The sequence below is a fragment of the Scyliorhinus canicula genome, chromosome 2, assembly GCF_902713615.1.
Source record: "Scyliorhinus canicula chromosome 2, sScyCan1.1, whole genome shotgun sequence".
Taxonomy (NCBI): domain Eukaryota; kingdom Metazoa; phylum Chordata; class Chondrichthyes; order Carcharhiniformes; family Scyliorhinidae; genus Scyliorhinus; species Scyliorhinus canicula.
In genome coordinates, this window is record NC_052147.1 from 242,525,795 (window position 1) to 242,547,098 (window position 21,304).

At 41.0% G+C, this 21,304-nt stretch overlaps 1 protein-coding gene across 6 annotated transcripts in view; it reads left to right on the forward strand.

Moving 5' to 3' along the window:
- rab3gap1 (RAB3 GTPase activating protein subunit 1) overlaps positions 1-21,304 on the forward strand; it is a 108,281-nt gene that overhangs the window by 47,043 nt on the left and 39,934 nt on the right. For 3 of the 6 annotated variants that reach the window (XM_038789893.1, XM_038789897.1, XM_038789895.1), the window contains exons 11-16: positions 475-548; positions 651-743; positions 860-1,035; positions 11,795-11,887; positions 15,320-15,492; positions 17,162-17,216. In XM_038789893.1, the coding sequence (XP_038645821.1) occupies positions 475-548; positions 651-743; positions 860-1,035; positions 11,795-11,887; positions 15,320-15,492; positions 17,162-17,216 (664 nt within the window). The remainder of the gene's footprint in view (positions 1-474; positions 549-650; positions 744-859; positions 1,036-11,794; positions 11,888-15,319; positions 15,493-17,161; positions 17,217-21,304) is intronic. The other 3 variants (XM_038789894.1, XM_038789896.1, XM_038789898.1) reach the window with 1 other exon arrangement.

A 21,304-nucleotide genomic window follows, 5' to 3' on the forward strand; every position in this document is an offset into this window, starting at 1 on the left:
CAGTACGGTGTCGTCCCTTCCTACCAGTCGGTCATACATGTCGCTACAGTTTTATTTAACCCATTTAACAAATTTTTAGAATTAGGATTTCATCAGGTTTTGCTGAGATTTGAGAAAAATATGGAGATAAAATTCAACATGGAAGATTGATAAATGGGGTGCGTGGTAATTAATTTTGTTGCACTTCAGAAGTAATTTGTAATGCGTGAGGGCATAGAAAAATAAATAAGTTTGTCCTTAAAGAAAGTAAGCAGGGAAAGGAGTAATTCTGAAACTCACTCATTTCAATTCTACAGCTGTGTGACAATAAATGAAGTGAGAAATCAAGAAATTAATAACATTCTTCTATGTTCTTTCATGTGGCAGGGAAATTGATAGCACCTAACAATATTGTAACCATAGTGTTTTGAAGCAGAGGTATTAAACTGCTTATGAAACTAAATACATTTCACAATTATTAACTTTTTTTGCCAGGGATCTTGATGCTCTTCAAGCACCCCAGTGGTCTGTCAGAGTGAGGAAAGCTGATAATCCCCAGTGCTTGTTGGGTATGGATTACTCCACTACAATGTGAAAAACTACAAGTGATAGTGAACTCAAATTCTATTTGAAATCCTAAATGGTTTTGCATTTTTTATATACACATGTAGGAGATTTTCTTACCGAGTTCTTTAAACTTTGTCGCCGGAAAGAATCAACTGATGAACTTCTTGGAAGGTCAGCTTTTGAAGATGAAAGCAAAGGTTAAAACAGCAGATTCTGAAATTCAGATGTACCACTTTTTTTAGAACTTGGCTTGTACACGAAATAAGAGTTTTTGCATACTAAGTAAGTTGTTTATAGTAATGCTTCTTTTCAGCAGAGAATGCAGATATCAGCCAAGCATTGCAGAAGCTTACAGAACCAACAGCTGTTCACATGCCCAGACTATCCACTATGTCAAATATGGTTCACAGCGCTCGCAAGAGGATACATAGACATAGACGTGTGGAAGAGTCACCAATTAGCAATGAAGTTCTAAACTCCATTTTATTAGTAAGTTTTTTTAAAAAAGTACAGGCTACTGATAATCTGAATTTCAATATTATTGTTATTCAATATTATTCAATAGCTTTGTAAATAACAATAAATGGAAAACTTAGGTTTAAAAAGAAATTTGAATTCTCAACAGAACAAAAATTACAGAAATTTGTATAAAGGGAAGTAGATTGTCGCAGAATAAAACTATTTTAACTTTGATTTCTGCTAATTACTTTCATTAATTTTGTAATATTTGAGAAGTTGTATCCCTTCAGTGTGTTTCATGTAATATATAGCTATCATCTTCTGGTGATTGACATCATTGCTTGATATTTAAAAAACTATATATTTTTGTTCTCCTTTTTCACATTTTCATTAAATTTACATCCACCAACAAATAATCAACAATAACAAATACATGGCAATCCCTTCATCCCACCTACCCCCAAACAGCCATCAACATTTTAAATACAAACACCAAAGAAAAAGAATCAGGAATTCACTATCACCCCATACATAATCGCCAATATCGTATATACTCCAAACACCCCATCCCCTAATGTTCAATGACATCCAATTCTTAAAAATGCATGAGTTGTAGCCCATGAGTTGTAGAACCCTTCCATCATTGCTTGATACTTAATGATACTGTCAGTCATAATTTTTTCAGTGAGGTTATCATCACACATCCATTCCATGGAACATACTTGCTGCTCTTGTGTCTTTTGCCCACTGCCGACTCTGGTGGAGAGAAGGAGCATTAATGACATAAAACTGTTCTTTTCTGTATAATAAGCAATTTAAAGTCCATAAACGTCCACATATTGTTACAACCCGCTTAAGCATTGGTCTTGAAGATTATAATACCAGACATTTGTTGAAATTGACACTTTTATGGACAAATTAATTTAACAGCACTAATTTCTCCTCTTTTTCCCTTCCCCCCGTCCATAAACTGAAATGAAATGAAAATTGCTTATTGTCACGAGTAGGCGTCAATGAAGTTATTGTGAAAAGCCCCTAGTCGCCACATTCCGGCGCCCGTCCGGGGAGGCTGGTACGGGAACTGAAAGATGTCTTGATTTGTGTCCCTCTTTATAAATGGTGGCGTATTTCCCAACCGCTCGGTTTTGGTGTGATCCAGTTTTTTTATTAATAACCCCACAGCAAATTCAAGATAGGATTTATTTATTTGCACACACTCAGGAGGAGGGTTGCAATGTTATCTCCACATTCAGACAGTTAAGAGAAACATAGAGAAAAAAGAGAGTTACAGTGGAGAGACTAGAGAGAAAATAAATATTTTTTCCATAGCTTCCAGAGTTTAGAATCAAAGTCCAATGAGTAGTCTTTCACAATGGTCAGTGAGTTGAAAACCGATGCTGAATAATTCACTTTTCTGGTGGTGCTGACTTCATGATGAGATAGACTTGCAGAGATGAATCAGTCTTGTAGGTGATGGTACAGAATTTCCAGCAGAAGCAGTGTCGATGGGACCAATTGTCCAAACTGGGCCAGAGCTTGTCTGAGACTGCTCGTCAGATGATAAAAAAGTAGGTTTAGACTTTATGTCACATGAATCCCATCTCTCCACACTGTGTTTGACGGAAGACGTGTATCCTTTGTCTAGGTGCATGTCCATAGATCCCTGAAGGCAGCAGGATAGGTAGATAAAGTGGTGAAGAAATGAAATGAAAATCGCTTATTGTCACCAATAGGCTTCAAATGAAGTTACTGTGAAAAGCCCCTAGTCGCCACATTCCGGCGCCTGTCCGGGGAGGCTGGTACGGGATTGAGCCGTGCTGCTGGCCTGCCTTGCTCTGCTTTACAAGCCAGCTATTTAGCCCTGTGCTAAACAGGATATGTGCCTTTATTAGCCGAGGTACAGAATACAAGAGCAGGAGGTTATGTTGGAGCTGTATAGATGCTCGTTGGGCCACAGCTGGAGCACTGTGAAGTTCTGGTCACCACACAATAGGAAGGATGTAATTGCACTAGAGAGGGTGCAGAGAGGAGATTCACCAGGCTTAGGCTGGAGCATTTCGGCTATGAAGAGAGGCTGGTTCGGCTGGGGTTGTTTTCCTTTGAGCCGAGAAGGGAGAGAGGAAGACCTGGTCAAGGTGTAGAAAATTATGAGGAACATTGGGTAGATAGGAAAGAACTTTTCCTCTTAGTAGAGGGGCCAGTAACCAGAACCGGGTGGCATAGATTTAAGATAAGGGGCATGAGATTTCGAGGGGCTTTGAGGAACAGCTTTTTCACCAGGAGGGTGTTGGAAATCTGGAACTCACTTGCTGAAAGGATGATGGGGATGGGAACTCTCACAGCATTTAAGAAGAATTCGAATGAGCACTTGAAGTGCCATAGTATACAAGGCTGCAGGCCAAGTGCTGGGAAATGGGAATTGAATGGATAGGTGCGTGATGGCTGGCACAGACACTATGGGCAGAAGGGCATCTTTTTTGCTGTAAAACTCTGACTCTATTGGTCCCATGATTTTTAAGTGTGTATTGCTGATAAAAAGAGACATATCAAAGCTTTTCATCTTGCACTCATCAAGACACGTGGCAAGAATAGCAGTATTGGGGGAAAACGACAATTTGTACTGTATGAGAAGTAAATGCAGATTGGTTGGTAAGTAAACTCGTGATTGGTTGAGGCATTGCGATGCAGAATGCACCAGTTGATGGATGCAAGATGAAAAGCTTTGCCGTATCTTTTTCATCCAGCAATATTCAAGTTCTGTACTACCAAACGACTAATTGTTAAATGTCTCGACCATTAAGAATTGAAAGGAAGATTGCGGGGCCTTTGAGATGACGAGCTGACTTTTGTTGGCTGCCTGGGTTATGAACTGTAGACGACCTTTGTCTAACTTTCTTTGTATTTTGTCTGTGCAGCCCACAGTGGTGTTAGTGGTTTTTCAGGGATAATGATGAATAGGATTCCCCAGTACTGCCAGGCCATGTAGTTTCTTGTTTGGGGTCACCGACAGACACCACCTCGATATTTAATTTTAAGTTTATAAGCATTAGACTTATTCATTTGTCAAAAGACAGACAAACAAATAATTAATGGTCCTAGTGTTGAGAATTGGGGAAAATTAAGATTAAAAATGAAATTGAGATAAAAGAAAGTAAAACCTTTGAGATGTGAGTCAGCAAATCAGTGAGAAAAGCAAGTGTTTACCTTGGTAACGAGGGAAAAACAATGAGGAAGCAGGAAAGGTAACTTCAAAGTGGAGAAATTAGGAAATTAACACATGCCAAAAGCCGGCTGCATGGGAGAGAATGTCGAAGGGAAAGAATGGTATCCATAACATAGCGACTGGGAAAAAAAGGAGACAAACAGACACAACTATCATCAGCTACAACCAGCTGCAGAATTGTTTGCTAAACAGACAATGGGTTAACATCAAAACTCAAAACGAGCAGATTTCACCTTGGCTGAAACTGAAGACTGTTTTCTCAATTGTGGCCACATAACCCGTACGTAGTAATCTTTTTCTGGATTTAACTCGTGGAATTATATAATATTGGATGTTGTTTGGGAACAAAGGCGCGACTCAGTTCAGGGAATGTTAATAGTTGGAAATCGAGGTAATTTCATGTAATACCATGTGTGTATAGCCATCAGTTCACTTAAGTGTTGTAGTGTGTTATTGTCCTTTTGCTTGTGTGTTTGTTTTTCTTTCAAGATGACAAATATTCTTTATTAGTTGGTCACACAGTGACTGGACTATTCCTCCCTGGTTCACTCATTTTTCTCACAGTATCCCAAATTGAAAATATACACCAGTCTTCTAAGTTACCCTTCTGGGTTTTGGGTTACTCTAGCGTTATATTTTCAGTAGAGAATATTGGCCTGGACTAAGCGAGATACTAAATGAATACTTTTCGTCAGTATTCACTCAAGAAAAAGATAATATTGTGGAGGAGAATGCTGAGACCCAGGCTATTAGAATAGATGGCATTGAGGTGCGTTGGGAAGAAGTGTTGGCAATTCTGGACAAGGTGAAAATAGTTAAGTCCCCGGGGCCAGATGGGATTTATCCTAGGATTCTCTGGGAAGCCAGGGAAGAGATTGCTGAGCCTTTGGCTTTGATTTTTAGGTCATCATTGGCTACAGGAATAGTGCCAGAGGACTGGAGGATAGCAAATGTGGTCCCTTTGTTCAAGAAGGGGAGTAGAGATAACCCCGGTAACTATAGGCCGGTGAGCCTAACGTCTGTGGTGGGTAAAGTCTTGGAGAGGATTATAAAAGATACGATTTATAATCATCTAGATAGGAATAATATGATTAGGGACAGTCAGCATGGTTTTGTGAAGGGTAGGTCATGCCTCACAAACCTTATCGAGTTCTTTGAGAAGGTGACTGAACAGGTAGACGAGGGTAGAGCAGTTGATGTGGTGTATATGGATTTCAGTAAAGCATTTGATAAGGTTCCCCACAGTCGTCTATTGCAGAAAATACGGAGGCTGGGGATTGAGGGTGATTTAGAGATGTGGATCAGAAATTGGCTAGTTGAAAGAAGACAGAGAGTGGTAGTTGATGGGAAATGTTCAGAATGGAGTTCAGTTACGAGTGGCGTACCACAAGGATCTGTTCTGGGGCCGTTGCTGTTTGTCATTTTTATAAATGACCTAGAGGAGGGCGCAGAAGGATGGGTGAGTAAATTTGCAGACGACACTAAAGTCGGTGGAGTTGTAGACAGTGCGGAAGGATGTTGCAGGTTACAGAGGGACATAGATAAGCTGCAGAGCTGGGCTGAGAGGTGGCAAATGGAGTTTAATGTGGAGAAGTGTGAGGTGATTCACTTTGGAAAGAATAACAGAAATGCGGAATATTTGGCTAATGGTAAAATTCTTGGTAGTGTGGATGAGCAGAGGGATCTCGGTGTCCATGTACATAGATCCCTGAAAGTTGCCACCCAGGTTGATAGGGTTGTGAAGAAGGCCTATGGTGTGTTGGCCTTTATTGGTAGAGGGATTGAGTTCCGGAGCCATGAGGTCATGTTGCAGCTGTACAAAACTCTAGTACGGCCGCATTTGGAGTATTGCGTACAGTTCTGGTCGCCTCATTATAGGAAGGACGTGGAAGCTTTGGAACGGGTGCAGAGGAGATTTACCAGGATGTTGCCTGGTATTGAGGGAAAATCTTATGAGGAAAGGCTGATGGACTTGAGGTTGTTTTCGTTAGAGAGAAGAAGGTTAAGAGGTGACTTAATAGAGGCATACAAAATGATCAGAGGGTTAGATAGGGTGGACAGCGCGAGAGCCTTCTCCCGCGGATGGAGGTGGCTAGCACGAGGGAACATAGCCTTAAATTGAGGGGTAATAGATATAGGACAGAGGTCAGAGGTGGGTTTTTTACGCAAAGAGTGGTGAGGCCGTGGAATGCCCTACCTGCAACAGTAGTGAACACGCCAACATTGAGGGCATTAAAAAATTTATTCGATAAGCATATGGATGATAAGGGCATAGTGTAGGTTAGATGGCCTTTAGATTTTTTCCATGTCGGTGCAACATCGAGGGCCGAAGGGCCTGTACTGCGCTGTATCATTCTATGTTCTATGTAATGGTGAATGATGGCAAAGCCACCTGCATTAATCATCTTCATTCCTACAAATCGCACAGCAATGTCTGCACGTGCACAGTTAAATGTGGAAATCCAGATGTCAATGATTCCCTGCTGCTCCACAGGGTACTCTATCCCTGCAGATTAAATCACAATTGAGGGAAGCTTCCTTTTTTACATTGTAATATTGCTGTTAAAAGGCCAGATAAAGTTACACCTCGTTAACTGGGTGTTTAATGGGTACTGAGTCAGAACAATGCTGACTAATCTCTTTGCTCCTCGGAGAACTAATTAAATATTTGAGTAATGCAAGTATTTCCATTATGAAAATTCCATGGTAATTTTAAAAAAATGTTTGTTATTTCAGCTTCTCGTGTGTATGTCCCCTTCTTTAATTCCTTCTGTAAATGCAGATAAAAAGATGAGGATGATCAATGCATTTTTGTTTTGTTTTGTCTCTGAAAAATAATATGTTTGACTGTTTACTCTACCTGATGACATCACTTTTGCTAGATGCCTGGAGATCCCCTTAACTTGGCACCAGATTCAAACTAACCTTGGGAAATCCATGCAACAGTGAAATTGCTACTTGGTAGGCAGCTTAGTTCAAGGTCAGCACTTTGGCTGCTGATCACAAAATCCAGGCCATGATCTGGTTCCTTGTGTAGACAAAACAGTGAAAAGATCATGACTAAGCTAATCCCTCAAGTCACTTTCAAGTACAATGTTTTTGTTCTTTATCTATTGCTATGAGCAATTTATTAATTGGAGCTGCTTTTATTTTGTAACTTCAAACTGCGTTTTTCTCTCTTGAATGCCAAACTAACTGATTCCAAGACTATCCTCACTAAATAAAACAACTTTTTTATACCCAGAAGATGAGTTAGATGGCAGTTACTCACTTTTGAACATCTAATAAAATTTACAAAGGAACTGTCAATCAGCTACAAACTAAACAATGACTTAGCATTGCTTAATTTTATATTATCCTTCTCTCCAGCCTGTAACTGAATCATGTAACGCTGTTGGATTTTAAATGGCTTATGTATTGTTGGATTTTAAATGACTTGTGTATTGTGACTAGATTTAAAGGAGTGGGCATTGACCCAAAACATTAAGTACCAAATTATTTGACAGTTTTCAAAAAATACATATAAAAAGAGTTTAATCTTTTGAAAAAATAATATGACAAGATAATTTTGTTTTGCTATGAATTATTATCTATATCTTTTGTAAAGCGATAAGAAATTTTGTTAGTTGTGATGGGAATTACATTGGTAATGAACCATCAGACACAGGAACAGAATTAGACCATTTGGCGCGTTGAATCTGCTCTGCCATTCAATCATGTCAGATATTTTTCTCATTCCCATTCTCCTGCCTTCTCACCATAACCCCTGATCCCCTTATTAATCGAGAACCTATCTATCTCTGACTTAAAGACACTCGGGGACTTGGCCTCCACAGCCTTCTGCGGCAAAGAGTTCCACAGATTCACCACCCTCTGGCTGAAGGAATGCCTTCTCATCTCAGTTTTAAAGGATTGTCCCTTCAATCTGAAGTTGTTCCCTTAGTTTCTAGTTTTTCCTACTTGTGCAAACATCCTCTCCACGTCCACTCTATCTAGGCCTCCTGTAAGTTTCAATAAGATCCCCGCAATATCCTTCTAAACACCAACAAGTACAGACCCAGAGTCCTCAACGGCTCCTTATAACAAACTCTTCATTCCAGGGATCATTCTTGTGAACCTCCCCTTGACCCTTTCCAAGGCTAGCACAACCTTCCTTGGATACGGGGTCCACAACTGCTCACAATACTCCAAATGGGGTCTGACCAGAGCCTTATACAGCCTCGGAAGTACATCCCTGCTATTGTATTCTAGTCTTCTCGACATAAATGCTGACATTGTATTTGCCTTCCTAACTGCTGACTGAACCTGCACGTTAACCTTAAGAGAATCTTAAACTCGGACTCCCAAGTCCCTTTGCGCTTCTAAGCCTTTTCCTATTTAGAAAACAGTCTATTCCTCCATTTCTCCTTCCAAAGTGCATAACCTCACACTTTTCCACATTATATTCCATCAGACATTTTTTTGCCCACTCTTCTAGTCTGTCCATGTCCTTCTGCAGCCTCCCTGCTTCCTCAATACTACCTGTCCCTCTGCATCATCTGCAGTCTTAGCAACAGTCCCCTAATTTCCTTCTTCCTGATTGTTAATTTATATTGTGAAAAGTTGTGGTCCCCCCACCCCCACCCCTATTGCTTTTTAGTTGTCCTCTGCTCACCTTTAATGCTTCCCATTAATCCTCACCACCTTGTATGCTTTTTCTTTTGCTGTTATGTTGTCCTTGACTTCCCTCATCAGCCATGGATGCCTCGCCCTCCCCTTAGCATGTTTCCTTTCTCTTGGCTTGAATTTCTGTTGTGCTTTCGAATTAACCGCCAGGACTCGTGCCATTGCTGTTCATAGACTTTACAGTGCAGAAGGAGGCCATTCGGCCCATCAAGACTGCACCGGCCCTTGGAAAGAGCACCCTTAAGTCCATACCTCCGTCCTATCCCCGTAACCTCACCTAACCTTATTGGACAGTAAGGGAAATTTAGCATGGCCAATCCACCTAACCTGCGCATCATTGGACTGTGGGAGGAAACCAGAGCACCCAGAGGAAACTCGCGCAGACACGGGGAGAATGTGCAGACTCCGCACAGACAGTGACCCAAGCCAGGAATTGAACCTGGGACCTTGGAGCTGTGAAACAACTGTGCTAACCACTGTGCTACAGTGCCATTCCACTGTCTCCCCTGCTAGGCTCTCTTTCCAATCAATTCTGGCCAGCTCCTCCCTCATGTCTTTGTAGTTACTTTTATTCAACTGTAAAACTGGTTCTAGCTTCTCCTTCTTAAACTGCAGAGTAAATTCTATCATATTGTGGTCACTGCCCTCTAAGGGTTCCTTCACCTTAAGTTCCCTAATCTGCCTCAGCACACAACACCAAATCCAGAATTGCTTGTTCCCTTGTGGATTCTACCACAAGCTGCTCCAAAAAACCATGGTGCTGTGGTCAGTTTGCTCATCCACCCTGCGCCCCTGTTCCCGTTCACGGAGGAGCAAGAATCTCAAATCTGTTGGACGGAGAAGGGGGCTGAGGCTCCTGCAACCCTACCTCCTACATCCCTCTTCCTGCCTCACTCGCAGCCACACCCTCCTGTCCCTTACCCATGGCCGAATTTAAGTTGGTTATTTTAAGGGGTGTGACTGCCTCCTAGATTAGTGTGCAGATACCTCTCCCTGTCCCTGATATGGCGCAGCGTCTGTAGCTCAGAATCCAGCTCATCAACTCTGAGTCGGAGTTCCTCAAGCAGCAACACTTACTAAAAATGTGGTCACTGGGAACCACAATGGGGTGCACCAGCTCCCACATCATGCAGGAGCAATACATCACCTGACCTGTCATCTCTATTTTATTTAATTTGTTTTAAATTTGTTTTTTAACTTTTAATTTTCTTAATAACTTTTTTTATATCTCTCCTTATTACCTCAGTCTGAAAGCAATTTATAACCAGTAATTTAAGATGGGTTTTCAAATCTAGCACTGCTTCCCTATTAGCTAATCAAATCTCAGCTTAAGGGGAAGTAGATTTAGAACTGAATTTAGGAGGAACTTCTTCACCCAAAGGGTTGTGAATCTATGGAATTCCCTGCCCAGTGAAGTAGTTGAGGCTCTTTCATTAAATGTTTTCAAGATAAAGATAGATAGTTTTTTGAAGAATAAAGGGTTATGGGGCGGGATTCTCCGCGAAACGGCGGGGCGAGTCACTCCGGTGCTGAGGAGTGGCGTGAACCACTCCGGCGTCAGGCCGCCCCGAAGGTGTGGAATTATCCTCACCTTCAGGGGCTAGGCCGGCGCTGGAGTGGTTCACACCCCGCCAGCCGGCACGGAAGGGGCTTGGTGCCACACCAACCGGCGCCGAAGGGCCCCCGCCGGCCGGCGTGAGTTGGCGCATGTGCGGGAATGCCAGCGTGTGCTGATGTCATCCCAGCGCAGGAGGGGTTCATCTCGGCGCCGGCCATCGTGGGCTGTTACAGCGGCTGGCGCGGAGGAATAGAGTTCCCCCACGGCACTGGCCTGTGGATCGGTGAGCCCCGATCGTGGGCCAGGCCATCATGGGGGTACCCCCCCTCAGGGCCAGAACCCCCCCCCCCCCCCCCAGCACCCCCCAGAGGACCCCGGAGGCCGCCCTCAGAGCCAGGTCCCGCTGGTAAGTACCTGTCGTAACATACACCGGCGGGACCATCGCGGGCCCGAGAATCGTCGGGGGGGGGGCGCTGCTAGCGGCCGCCAACCAGTGCAACGCGATTTCCGCCCCTGCCAAATACCCTGCGCTGGCGAATTCGGCAGCCGGTGGGGGCGGGATTCACGCGCCCCCCCCCGGCGATTCTCCGACCCGGCGGGTATTCACGCCATCCCCCGGCGATTCTCCGACCCGGCGGGGGGTCGGGAATCCCGTCCATGGTGTTCGGGCTGGAAAGTGGAGCTGAGTCCACAAAAGATCAGCCATGATCTCATTGAATGGCGGAGCAAGCTCGAAGGGCCAGATGGCCTATTCCTGCTCATTGCTCTTATGTTCTTATGATGTCACGTTTCGGTTTTCTCCCTCAGTTGGAACACTCCGTGAATCAGTGAAACCACTTACTTTCCCAGGCTGCTGTTCGAATTACTCCCGCTCTTCTCGGCTCTGCTCCCTCGTTATACCAATTATAGCCCTTACAGATCATAAACCTCAAAACGTATTTTCAAACTATATGTGATAAAAGTTGTAAAGACTTACCGACCTTACCCACTACTTGTCAATTAGCTCTGTCCCTTATAGCCTCAGTTACAGACCCCTATCTGAGGATTTAAGTTACAAAGCAAGGAGGAAAAGCAAAGCGCACCTCTTCCTGCTGTACACCAAATTCTCACTCTGCTTCAAATTGTCAAGCATAAACCCCCTTCTGTCTGTGCCTCCCTCTGGATATGGCCTATCTATCTCACTGATCGTGCGCAAAGCTCTGAGGGCGCTTTGAAGCCCTTTCTTCAATGGGACTGATACGGTAAATGTAAGTTCAAGAATTAAATCACCAATCCTAGCACATGCCATTCCATAACAAAAGAGTAATTTAATGTAATCTGACTTGTTATTTTGTATGTTTCAGTTTCTGTTCCCAGATGCTGTTGCTGATGCATTTAATGCTAAACGTAGTGCATCAAGAGGAAGTAATATTGCTACATTTGAAGAAGAGGGTTATGTAAGTTACAGAATCTTCTACCTAATTCAACCCGAGAAAGACTTTGTAACTGTTGGATGTTTCAAAAAATTCTGCATGCAAAATATTATGTTTCAGAAATGATTGGTATAAACTTTTAGATATACGTGTTCTTCCTGCTGAGCTCAGCTGTTACAATGCTAATGGAAGAACATCAAGAGGAGGTGACGCGGCTACAATTGAAGATGCTAAATTTGCTGCAGAACTTGATGTATGCACAAATTGTTATTCGCACATTCAATTCTTGTTCCGAAGATTGTATGGGCTTCAGGCTAATGTTTGTGTGATTGTAATTCTTTTTGATACACGAGCAAAAATGATGGGCATCAGACCTGAGTTGAAAGGTCATGTGCTCAAGTTCTGCTAGAGAGACTTTAGCACACAATCTAGAACACAGTTGAAAGCAGTATGGAGGAAGTGCTGAAGTTTCAGAGTTGTGCTCATTGAGGTTTTGGCTATCCTCTTGGGTAGATGTAAAAGATCTCGCATCACAATTTTAAGAACACAGAAATTCTCCAATGTCCTGGTAAATATTTGTCATTCAACCAACACCTAAAACATATTTGATCACTTATTTAATTACTGCCTGTACGACCTTGCTGTGCACAAATTGGCTACTGTGTTTTCTATGGTACAACAGTGACTATGCTTGAAAGGTACCCAATGAACATCTAGGGTCATGATAGAACCCATATGATTTCAAGTTCTTATTTCTTTTCCAGAATTTAATAACATTTCATACCACAGAAGAAATACAGTTTAGATTATTAGATTCCATTCAGTAGACAGATAATAGGAACATGTGTGCATGTTATACGTATGTGCATTGTCTGTAAAAACAGGAGAGTAGGGAGGATCTTGTGTCCAAGATTAATTTCTAGAAAAGCTAAATGCATAAATTCAACCATATTTAATGAAACACTTGAATGAAACTGTCAGTCCATCTAATATTACAAATTTTGCTCTCAGCTATAGCCAAGTATCTTTACATAATTATTTGAGGATAAGGAGAGTATTTGTAGATGTGAAAAATATCCTAAATTAGAATTTGTTAAGAGCCATATTAATTAATACATTCATATGGGAATGCTCTCTACTTATGTCTCTAATCGTGATTTTAATAATGGATGAATTAATTGCATACTCAGATGAGCATTTGCCAGAGTCACAAGATATAATTTTGCAGCATTTTCACAAGCATGCTTAACCTGTGTCCCTCAACCACTCTGAAGTTTAGATTATTTCCTGTGTGGCTTAAAATGGATAATGTAATTTTGCATTATTCTTCTTTCTTTCCCTCATTTCTGCCTCCTGCATTGCGTATAAAATGGATTTTCTTGTTGATTTCTTCCATTTGATGTGCTCTGTAACCATTTTGTTTTTGCAATTTACTTGTGTATTTCTCATGAGGAAACACTTTATTCCTCCCCATTTTAAAATCTTCAGCATTAATCTGCATGGCATTGTAAAACTTCAAGCGGTTGGGAATTGTGTGTTAGTTCAGTATTCTTTGATTCTTTGAGTACATGTAAAACCTATTTCGGCTTGGCAGCATGTTTTGTTATCTAGCTCTTTGGAAAGTTGGATTTGTGTAAGTGCCGCAGTTTTGTTTTGGTGACTGGCATGTGAATTCCTTTCTAAAAATTCTGTCTTTAAATGTCTGTTGATCCAATGTGCCTGCACTACTACTATTTGATTTAAGCCAGCTAGCTTTATTTCAATAATTTATTTCAAATCATTATTTCCTCCTTTTCATGCTCTTGGCTATGCTGTTCAGTCTTTTTCTTTAAGTATTTACCAGATTCATTTTACATAAGTCAGCACGGATTTGTGAGGGGTAAGTCTTGTCTCACAAGTCTTATTGAATTCTTTGAGGAGGTGACCAAGCACGTGGATGAAGGTAAAGCTGTGGATGTGGTGTACATGGATTTTAGTAAGGCATTTGATAAGGTTCCCCATGGTAGGCTTATGCAGAAAGTAAGGAGGCATGGGATAGTGGGAAATTTGGCCAGTTGGATAACGAACTGGCTAACCGATAGAAGTCAGAGTGGTGGTGGATGGCAAATATTCAGCCTGGAGCCCAGTTACCAGTGGCGTATCACAGGGATCAGTTCTGGGTCCTCTGCTGTTTGTGATTTTCATTAATGACTTGGATGAGGAGTTGAAGGGTGGGTCAGTAAATTTGCAGACGATACGAAGATTGGTGGTGGTGTGGATAGTGAGGAGGGCTGTTGTCGGCTGCAAAGAGACATAGATAGGATGCAGAGCTGGGCTGCGAAGTGGTAGATGGAGTTTAACCCTGAAAAGTGTGAGGTTGTCCATTTTTGAAAGGACAAATATGAATGTGGAATACAGGGTTAACGGTAGGGTTCTTGGCAATGTGGCAGAGCAGTGAGATCTTGAGGTCTATGTTCATAGATCTTTGAAAGTTGCCACTCAAGTGGATAGAGCTGTGAAGAAGGCCTATGGTGTGCTAGCGTTGATTAGCAGAGGGATTGAATTTAAGAGCTGTGAGGTAATGATGCAGCTGTACAAAACCTTGGTTAAGCCACATTTGGAGTACTGTGTGCAGTTCTGGTCGCCTCATTTTAGGAAGGATGTGGAAGCTTTGGAAAAGGTGCAAAAAGAGATTTATCAGGATGTTACCTGGAATGGAGAGTAGGTCTTAACAGGAAAGGTTGAGGGTGCTCGGCCTTTTCTCATTAGAATGGAGAAGGATGAAGGGCGACTTGATAGAGTTTTATAAGATGATCAGGGGAATAGATAGAGTAGACAGTCAGATACATTTTCCCCGGGTGGAAGAAACTATTACAAGGGGACATAGATTTAAGGTGAATGGTGGAAGATATAAGGGGCATGTCAGAGGTAGGTTCTTTACCCAGAGAGTAGTGGGGCATGAAATGCACTGCCTGTGGAAGTAGTTGAGTCTGAAACATTAGGGACCTTCAAGCGGCTATTGGAGAGGTACATGGATTACGGTAGAATGATGGGGTGTAGATTAATTTGTTCTTAATCTCGGACAAAAGTTCGGCACAACATCGTGGGCCGCTGGACCTGTTCTGTGCTCTATTTTTCTATGTTCTATAAGTCAGAATCATGGCAGTATAGAAATTTATGATACAGGAGGAGGCCATTCAACTCCTTCAACTGTGACTAACCTGGCTTCTGTACCAACGTTTTATTCAATCCATCAATATATGCAAAAATAAGTTTACTGGATAAAAGGTTATGATCATTTGAGATGACTCTGGTAAATTGGTAATCAATTTCCTCAGTCTTAATGGTTCTGGTATGTTATCTGTTCATGCTATCTCATTTTATTTTTAAAAAAAATCCATAACACCGGTATATAAAATTGGCAAACGTACATATACTAACCATTTTTAAAATGTTTTTATTGTTTCCTTTCATCAGAGCCTTTACAGCCAATTTAAATCTGCTCCTTCAGACAGCCTGACATACAAGTTGGCTATGTGTCTCTGTATGGTGAACTTTTATCATGGTGGAATGAGGGGTGTGGCCCATTTATGGCAAGAGTTTGTCTTGGAAATGCGATACAGATTAGAAAATAATTATCTTGTACCAGGGTAAGTTTTTAAAAAAATTGTAAAGCTTCTGCTTTTCAGAAGTACGGGTTTGAATCACAGAATTTTCAGTGCAGAAGGAGGCCATTCAGCCCATTGAGTCTGCAACGCCTCTTGAAAAGAGCACCCTACTTAAGCCCCTCCACCCTATCCCCGTAACCCAATAACCCCATATAACACTAAGGGGCAATTTAGCATGGCCAATCCACCTAACTTGCATGTTTTTGGACGGTGGGAGGAAACAGGAGCACTCGGAGGAAACTCATGCAGGCTCTGGGAGAAAGTCCAAACTCCACACAGACAGTCACCCGAGGCTGGAATTGTACCCGGATGCCTGGAGCTGTGAGGCAGCAGTGCTAACCACCATATCGCCCCTTAAATCTTACCATTTGTAGTTGTAACCCCAGATTACAAATGGTTAGATCATTTGTTGCAGCATAGAAAATCAACCGCATTCGTCACCCTCTAATGACTGATGGGAGCTTGATCTGTCATTTTTTTCAAACTTTTTTTTCCTGGGACAATCTTTTAGCAACAGGTCGACCGTTGCGACCCCTACCATCCAAACTTTGAGACCCACGCCACCCGAACTTCGTGACACACTACTTTTGCTTATTTTTAATCTGACGGGTGAGCCTGCTTGATCATCACGATCTCACTTGCTTTGTCATTCAATGTTAAATTTCTGCTAAGGACTTAAGCTGATGATTTAAATTCTTGATGCATCCTTTGAAAAAGAACAAGAGGTTTGTCCTCAAACTCGCCCTGAGTCTTCCAATGCTTTTGTAGTTTTTGAGGTTTTCATCTTTCATTCGCCAGTACTTCCTTGCATATAATACGCATAGGCTTTGCATTATGATTTTCTTTGGCACAATTAATGAAGCCATACCTCAAGAAATCATCTTTATACTGCTTTCTTCCAGATTTCAGCTTTTTAATGGGTTGTTCACCAGAGACCCTGGAGCTCACACCAATGCTTTGTCCAGCTGTGGATTCTCCTGAGCAGCTCGCACCACCACTGCATTGTTCTGCCCTGGACTCTCCCGAGCAGCTCTCTGCAGCAGATTTGGTTGTGAGATCCTGGCCTGTTTGTGTCTGTGGCTCTCTCTTCCTTATTACAAAACGATCCATTTTCAATTATTCAGTCCTGTTTCTTGCTTGCTGACAGCTACAAAATGACGGAATCGTCTCCAATTTTGCACCCAAAGCAGATGATATCAAAGTACGGGGCGCGTGACCTACTCTCCGCCGCGGCTTCCTGGGACAGAACACTGACGTCAGGAGGAAACAGTCTGCCCTGCTGGGCTCCGGGCCTATGCACTGCTAGATCCAGCTGAGGGGGCATACATGCGCGGAATGCCTGGCATTCATGAAAGCTTGTCGCCGCTGACATTTTAAAAAGCCGGTCACGGCCTTTGGGCACTTCTTCTCACCATTGAGAATACTGCGACTGATTGCTTGGCGACCCACCCGCGGGCCGTGACCTTGAGTTTGAAAATGACTGATATATGTTGTGTAGATATGAAATTTAGTATGTGTTGTCTTGGAGTATATGAATATTTTTAAATTGAGATTGTGTTGAAGAATTTAATGAATGCAAGATTTGAACATATGGTTTGTTGTAAAATGCCATCATAAAACCAATAGTTAAATAGTTTGTTTTGTTTTGCAGGTTAGCTACTGGACCTCCAGATTTAAAATGCTGCCTGTTACATCAAAAACTTCAGGTAAGATTGAAAATTTCACCATTAACTTTTATGACAGTAGTCCTTTCAAATATTATTCTTTAACATGCTTTCAGTTGAATTGACGCCTGGCAGTCGTGGGGTTTTCATTTCACCATGCACATTAGCATCGGGCCTATATCCTCTGCTACCTCGTGTTGGATTATTCTCCACTGAAATATCAATTGAAGTGTTAATTTCTCACTGAAAGAGAGCCTCAGCAAGAAACTGCTCTATCTTGGCTTTAAACTAGTAAGACAGTTTGAGGAATTAACAGCATTTGAGACAAGCCTAAATATAAATTAAATAGGAAGAGTGAGTACAAGGCAGACATAAATGGTCAGGATTAAACAGATTAGTAGAACAGGTGCAAAAGGATGGTGAAAAGTGAGAGGAATTACTCTTTAAGAATTAGTTAAACTATACAGCAATGCACAAAGCATCTGCTATAAAACAGGGGAATGCCTCTATGGAAAAATTGTTGCAGGTTCTCGAAGGATGTCTCACTTTGTAATAATGGGGAATCTGAAATTATTTTTTCCCATATTTATATCTGTGTCTAAATATAATTGTTACTTTTTTTAAAGAAAGGGAACCTGACAATGTTAGAAATCCAGATCCCTTTAAGAGTAAATTAGGACAAACTTCAGATTGAGTTGAGAGCAGGTGATGCACATTGAAGCCTTTACTTAAGAGCTGGGTTTTTATCAAGTGGGGAGTGTTTTCTGGACAGTGAGGGGATCTAGAAGGGAAGAGTGGAAACTGATATTTGTCCTGGTAGCACAATAAAACGGTTGTCAATCATAGAATGCCTGCCACCTGATTCGGTAAATGGATACCGATGCATTAAACATGGAGGAAGATATATGAAGCAAATTAGGGAAAGAAACCGAATAATTATCATGGGTGTTTTCAATTACTTAAATTAGTTGGCTGGAAGAGATGGGTAAAGAAGATAAGGGAATGATGTAGGAGGCCCAACACGGGAGAATTCACTACTAGTAATGGAGATAGAACCAGAGCAGATAGAGAAGTAAATGTAGGGATATCTAGGCAGCGGACATAATATAATTAATTTCAAGATAGAAATTGACAAGGACCTCAGTATGACAAAGACCAGGCTTGCATATTGGGGAAAAGCAAAACAATTTTGAGACTGAAAATAGTACTTGGGGAAAATAAAATGGAGTGTAATATTGGCAAACAGTAAAAAAAAAAGTAATTGAACGCATTTAAAGTGCTGCTTAACAGAGTCTAGGAAAAACATATTCTGCCAAAAAAACCCCAAAATAAACACTAATGTATACCATGGATCAGTGAAAACATAAGGAAAAAATTGTGGGTAAGGAATGTGGCATACATTAAGTACATGGACAGTAGTGGAGAGCATGAAAAGAGAAAATACAATAAGATTAGGCGAGAAGCCAGGAAACCAATTAAGAAAGCAAAGAGAAACTATGAAATCAAATTATCAAGGAACATACAAGAAAATAGTAAAATATTCTACAAGCGTGTAAATGCAGGAATGTCAGCATAGGAATAGAATTACGAAAGGATAGGGAGGATAAATTCACAAGTAGCGATAGCAAACTGGCAAAAATATTGAATAATTACTTTGCTATAGTATTTACCAGGGATTTGCACCATGCCTACTTCAACAGCACCTTCTAAACCCACAACATTTACCACCAAGAGGGACAAATGTAGCAGATGCATGGGAACATCACTACCTGCAAGTTTCACTCCAAGCCACACATCACTTGACTGGAACTATATTACTGTTCCTTCACTCTCTCTGGGATAAAACCCTGGAATTCTATAACAGCACTGTCGATGTACCTACAGCACAAGGACTGCAGAGTTTCAAGAAGGTGGCTCACCACCACCTTCTCAAGGGTGGATCGGGATGGACAATAAGTAGTAGCCTAACCATCGACACCCATGTACTATGAAAGAATTTAAAAGAGGACAGTTCAGTTGGAAATTATCTCAGAAGATGAAATAGAAGAACAAAGAATAATACAGCACAGGAACAGGCCCTTCAGTCGTTCAAGCCTGTACCGGTCATGATACCACCCTTGGCCAAAATGCTCAGCATTTCCTCATGACGTATCCTTCTATACCCATCCTATCCATGTATTTGTAAATAGGAGAGCTGCATTTAAAATAAAAAAGAAATATTGAATAAAATAATCAAAACCAAAGCAGATAAAATCCCTGTTCAGGGTGGATTACATTACATCTGCACTTTTAATAAGAATCTAGGGACAAAATAGCAGAAGCCCTATTACACATACTTAATAATTTGTTAGAAAGAGATACTGTTCCAGACTATTAGTGGTTAGATGATGTAATACCAATATTTAAGAAGGGAGTTCAAACATGTTCAGGGAACAATGGACAAATCCAGGGACAGTCTATGGACCACTGGTGATTGTAAAAATAATGGAATCCTTACTAAAGAGTGGGGGGTTGGTTAGCTCGGTTGGCTAGATTGCTAGAGTGAGCTGCAGAATGACGCCAGTGGCACGAGTTCAATCTCTGTATCGACTGTGGAAGTTCATGGAGGTCTGCTTACTCGCCTGACCTACACTTGCAGACTGATATCCCTCAAGCTATATGTAATCAATTGTCTCTCTCTAATGGAGAGAAAAACCTATGATCATTTGTGAACTGTGGCTAATTACCATACATGCTTACTAAAAGAGAAAACAGGAAAATCGCTATAAATCAAAAATAGAATAGTACATAGTGTAGGCTTTTTTTCAGGTTTAATTTGCAATGATTTGACGTGGACCCATATAGGTGATGGTGATTCAATTTTATTCCATATAGGTAAAACTTTTAGGATTTGAGTAGTAGTTTTCTGAGTACAATTGGTTCTTATATACAGAATTGTGCCCTGGGTTGGCATTGTTTTTTTCCCTTTGGTCAGCCTCCTGGATGTCTTCTGTATTTACCTGATGTTTTCTGCACTGATTGTCTGTTAATACCCCTTAAAACTAAACAATATTGTAAGTCAAAAACAGTGAACCTTATCACGCCAATCAGTGGCTTATACCTAAATCCCCATTATCTAATTAAAAGAGATATCACACACACACAATGACCCTGCTTGCTCAGGTTTCAATCACAGTCGTTCACAATTTATATTAACAATTTAGACTTTGGACAATTTTGAGATTTGCAGATGACAAAATATTTTGGGGGTGGTGTGGATAGTCAACACTGGGGTGGACTCCAACAAATCAGACAAAGATATTAATAAAATTGCAGAACAGACATATGATTGGCAAATAAATTATATTTTGTTAAGAAAAATAAGTACGTCACATATTACTTGGGAATGGAATCTAAATGTGATGGAGGAATAAAAGAATTTTGGAGTAAAAGTACATTATTCAGTAAAAGTAGCGATTTAAAAAAAATAAAATTAATAGTTGTGTTTATTTCCAGAGAGATAGAATAGGAAAGTAGACAAGTCATGCTGAACCTCTATCGAACCTTGGTTAGACCACACATGGGAGTATAATTCTGGTCAGCGTTCTATAAAAATATAGAGACACTGAAGAAGATGCAAAAATAATTTACAAAGATGATGCAACAAATACGAGTGGGAAAATGAGAGTTGGGTCTCTTTTCTCTTGAAAACAAAAGATAGGGAAGTGACCGAATAGAGGTCTTAAAGGATTTGATAGAGTAGACAGAGGGAATGTTTCCATTTGTGAAACACAAGATATCATCACTACAGGATAGTCACCAGCAAATTGAACAGGGAATTCACAAGAAATGTATTTACCCAGAGAATGGTGAGAATGTGAAATAAGATACTACACAGAATGGTTGAAAGGAATAGTATGGATGCATTTTGGGGTAACTAAGTAAGGGAATATGGTAGAGAGTTGCAAAGATGGATTTAGATGAGGAAAAGCAAAAAGAGCCTTGAGTGGAACATAAGCACGAATAATAAAAGCAAAATACTGCTGGAAATCTGAAATAAAAACAGAAAATGCTTGATATACTCAGCAGATCTGGCAGCATCTGCGGAGAGAGAAATACAGTTAAAGTTTTGAGTAAATATGACCTTTCTG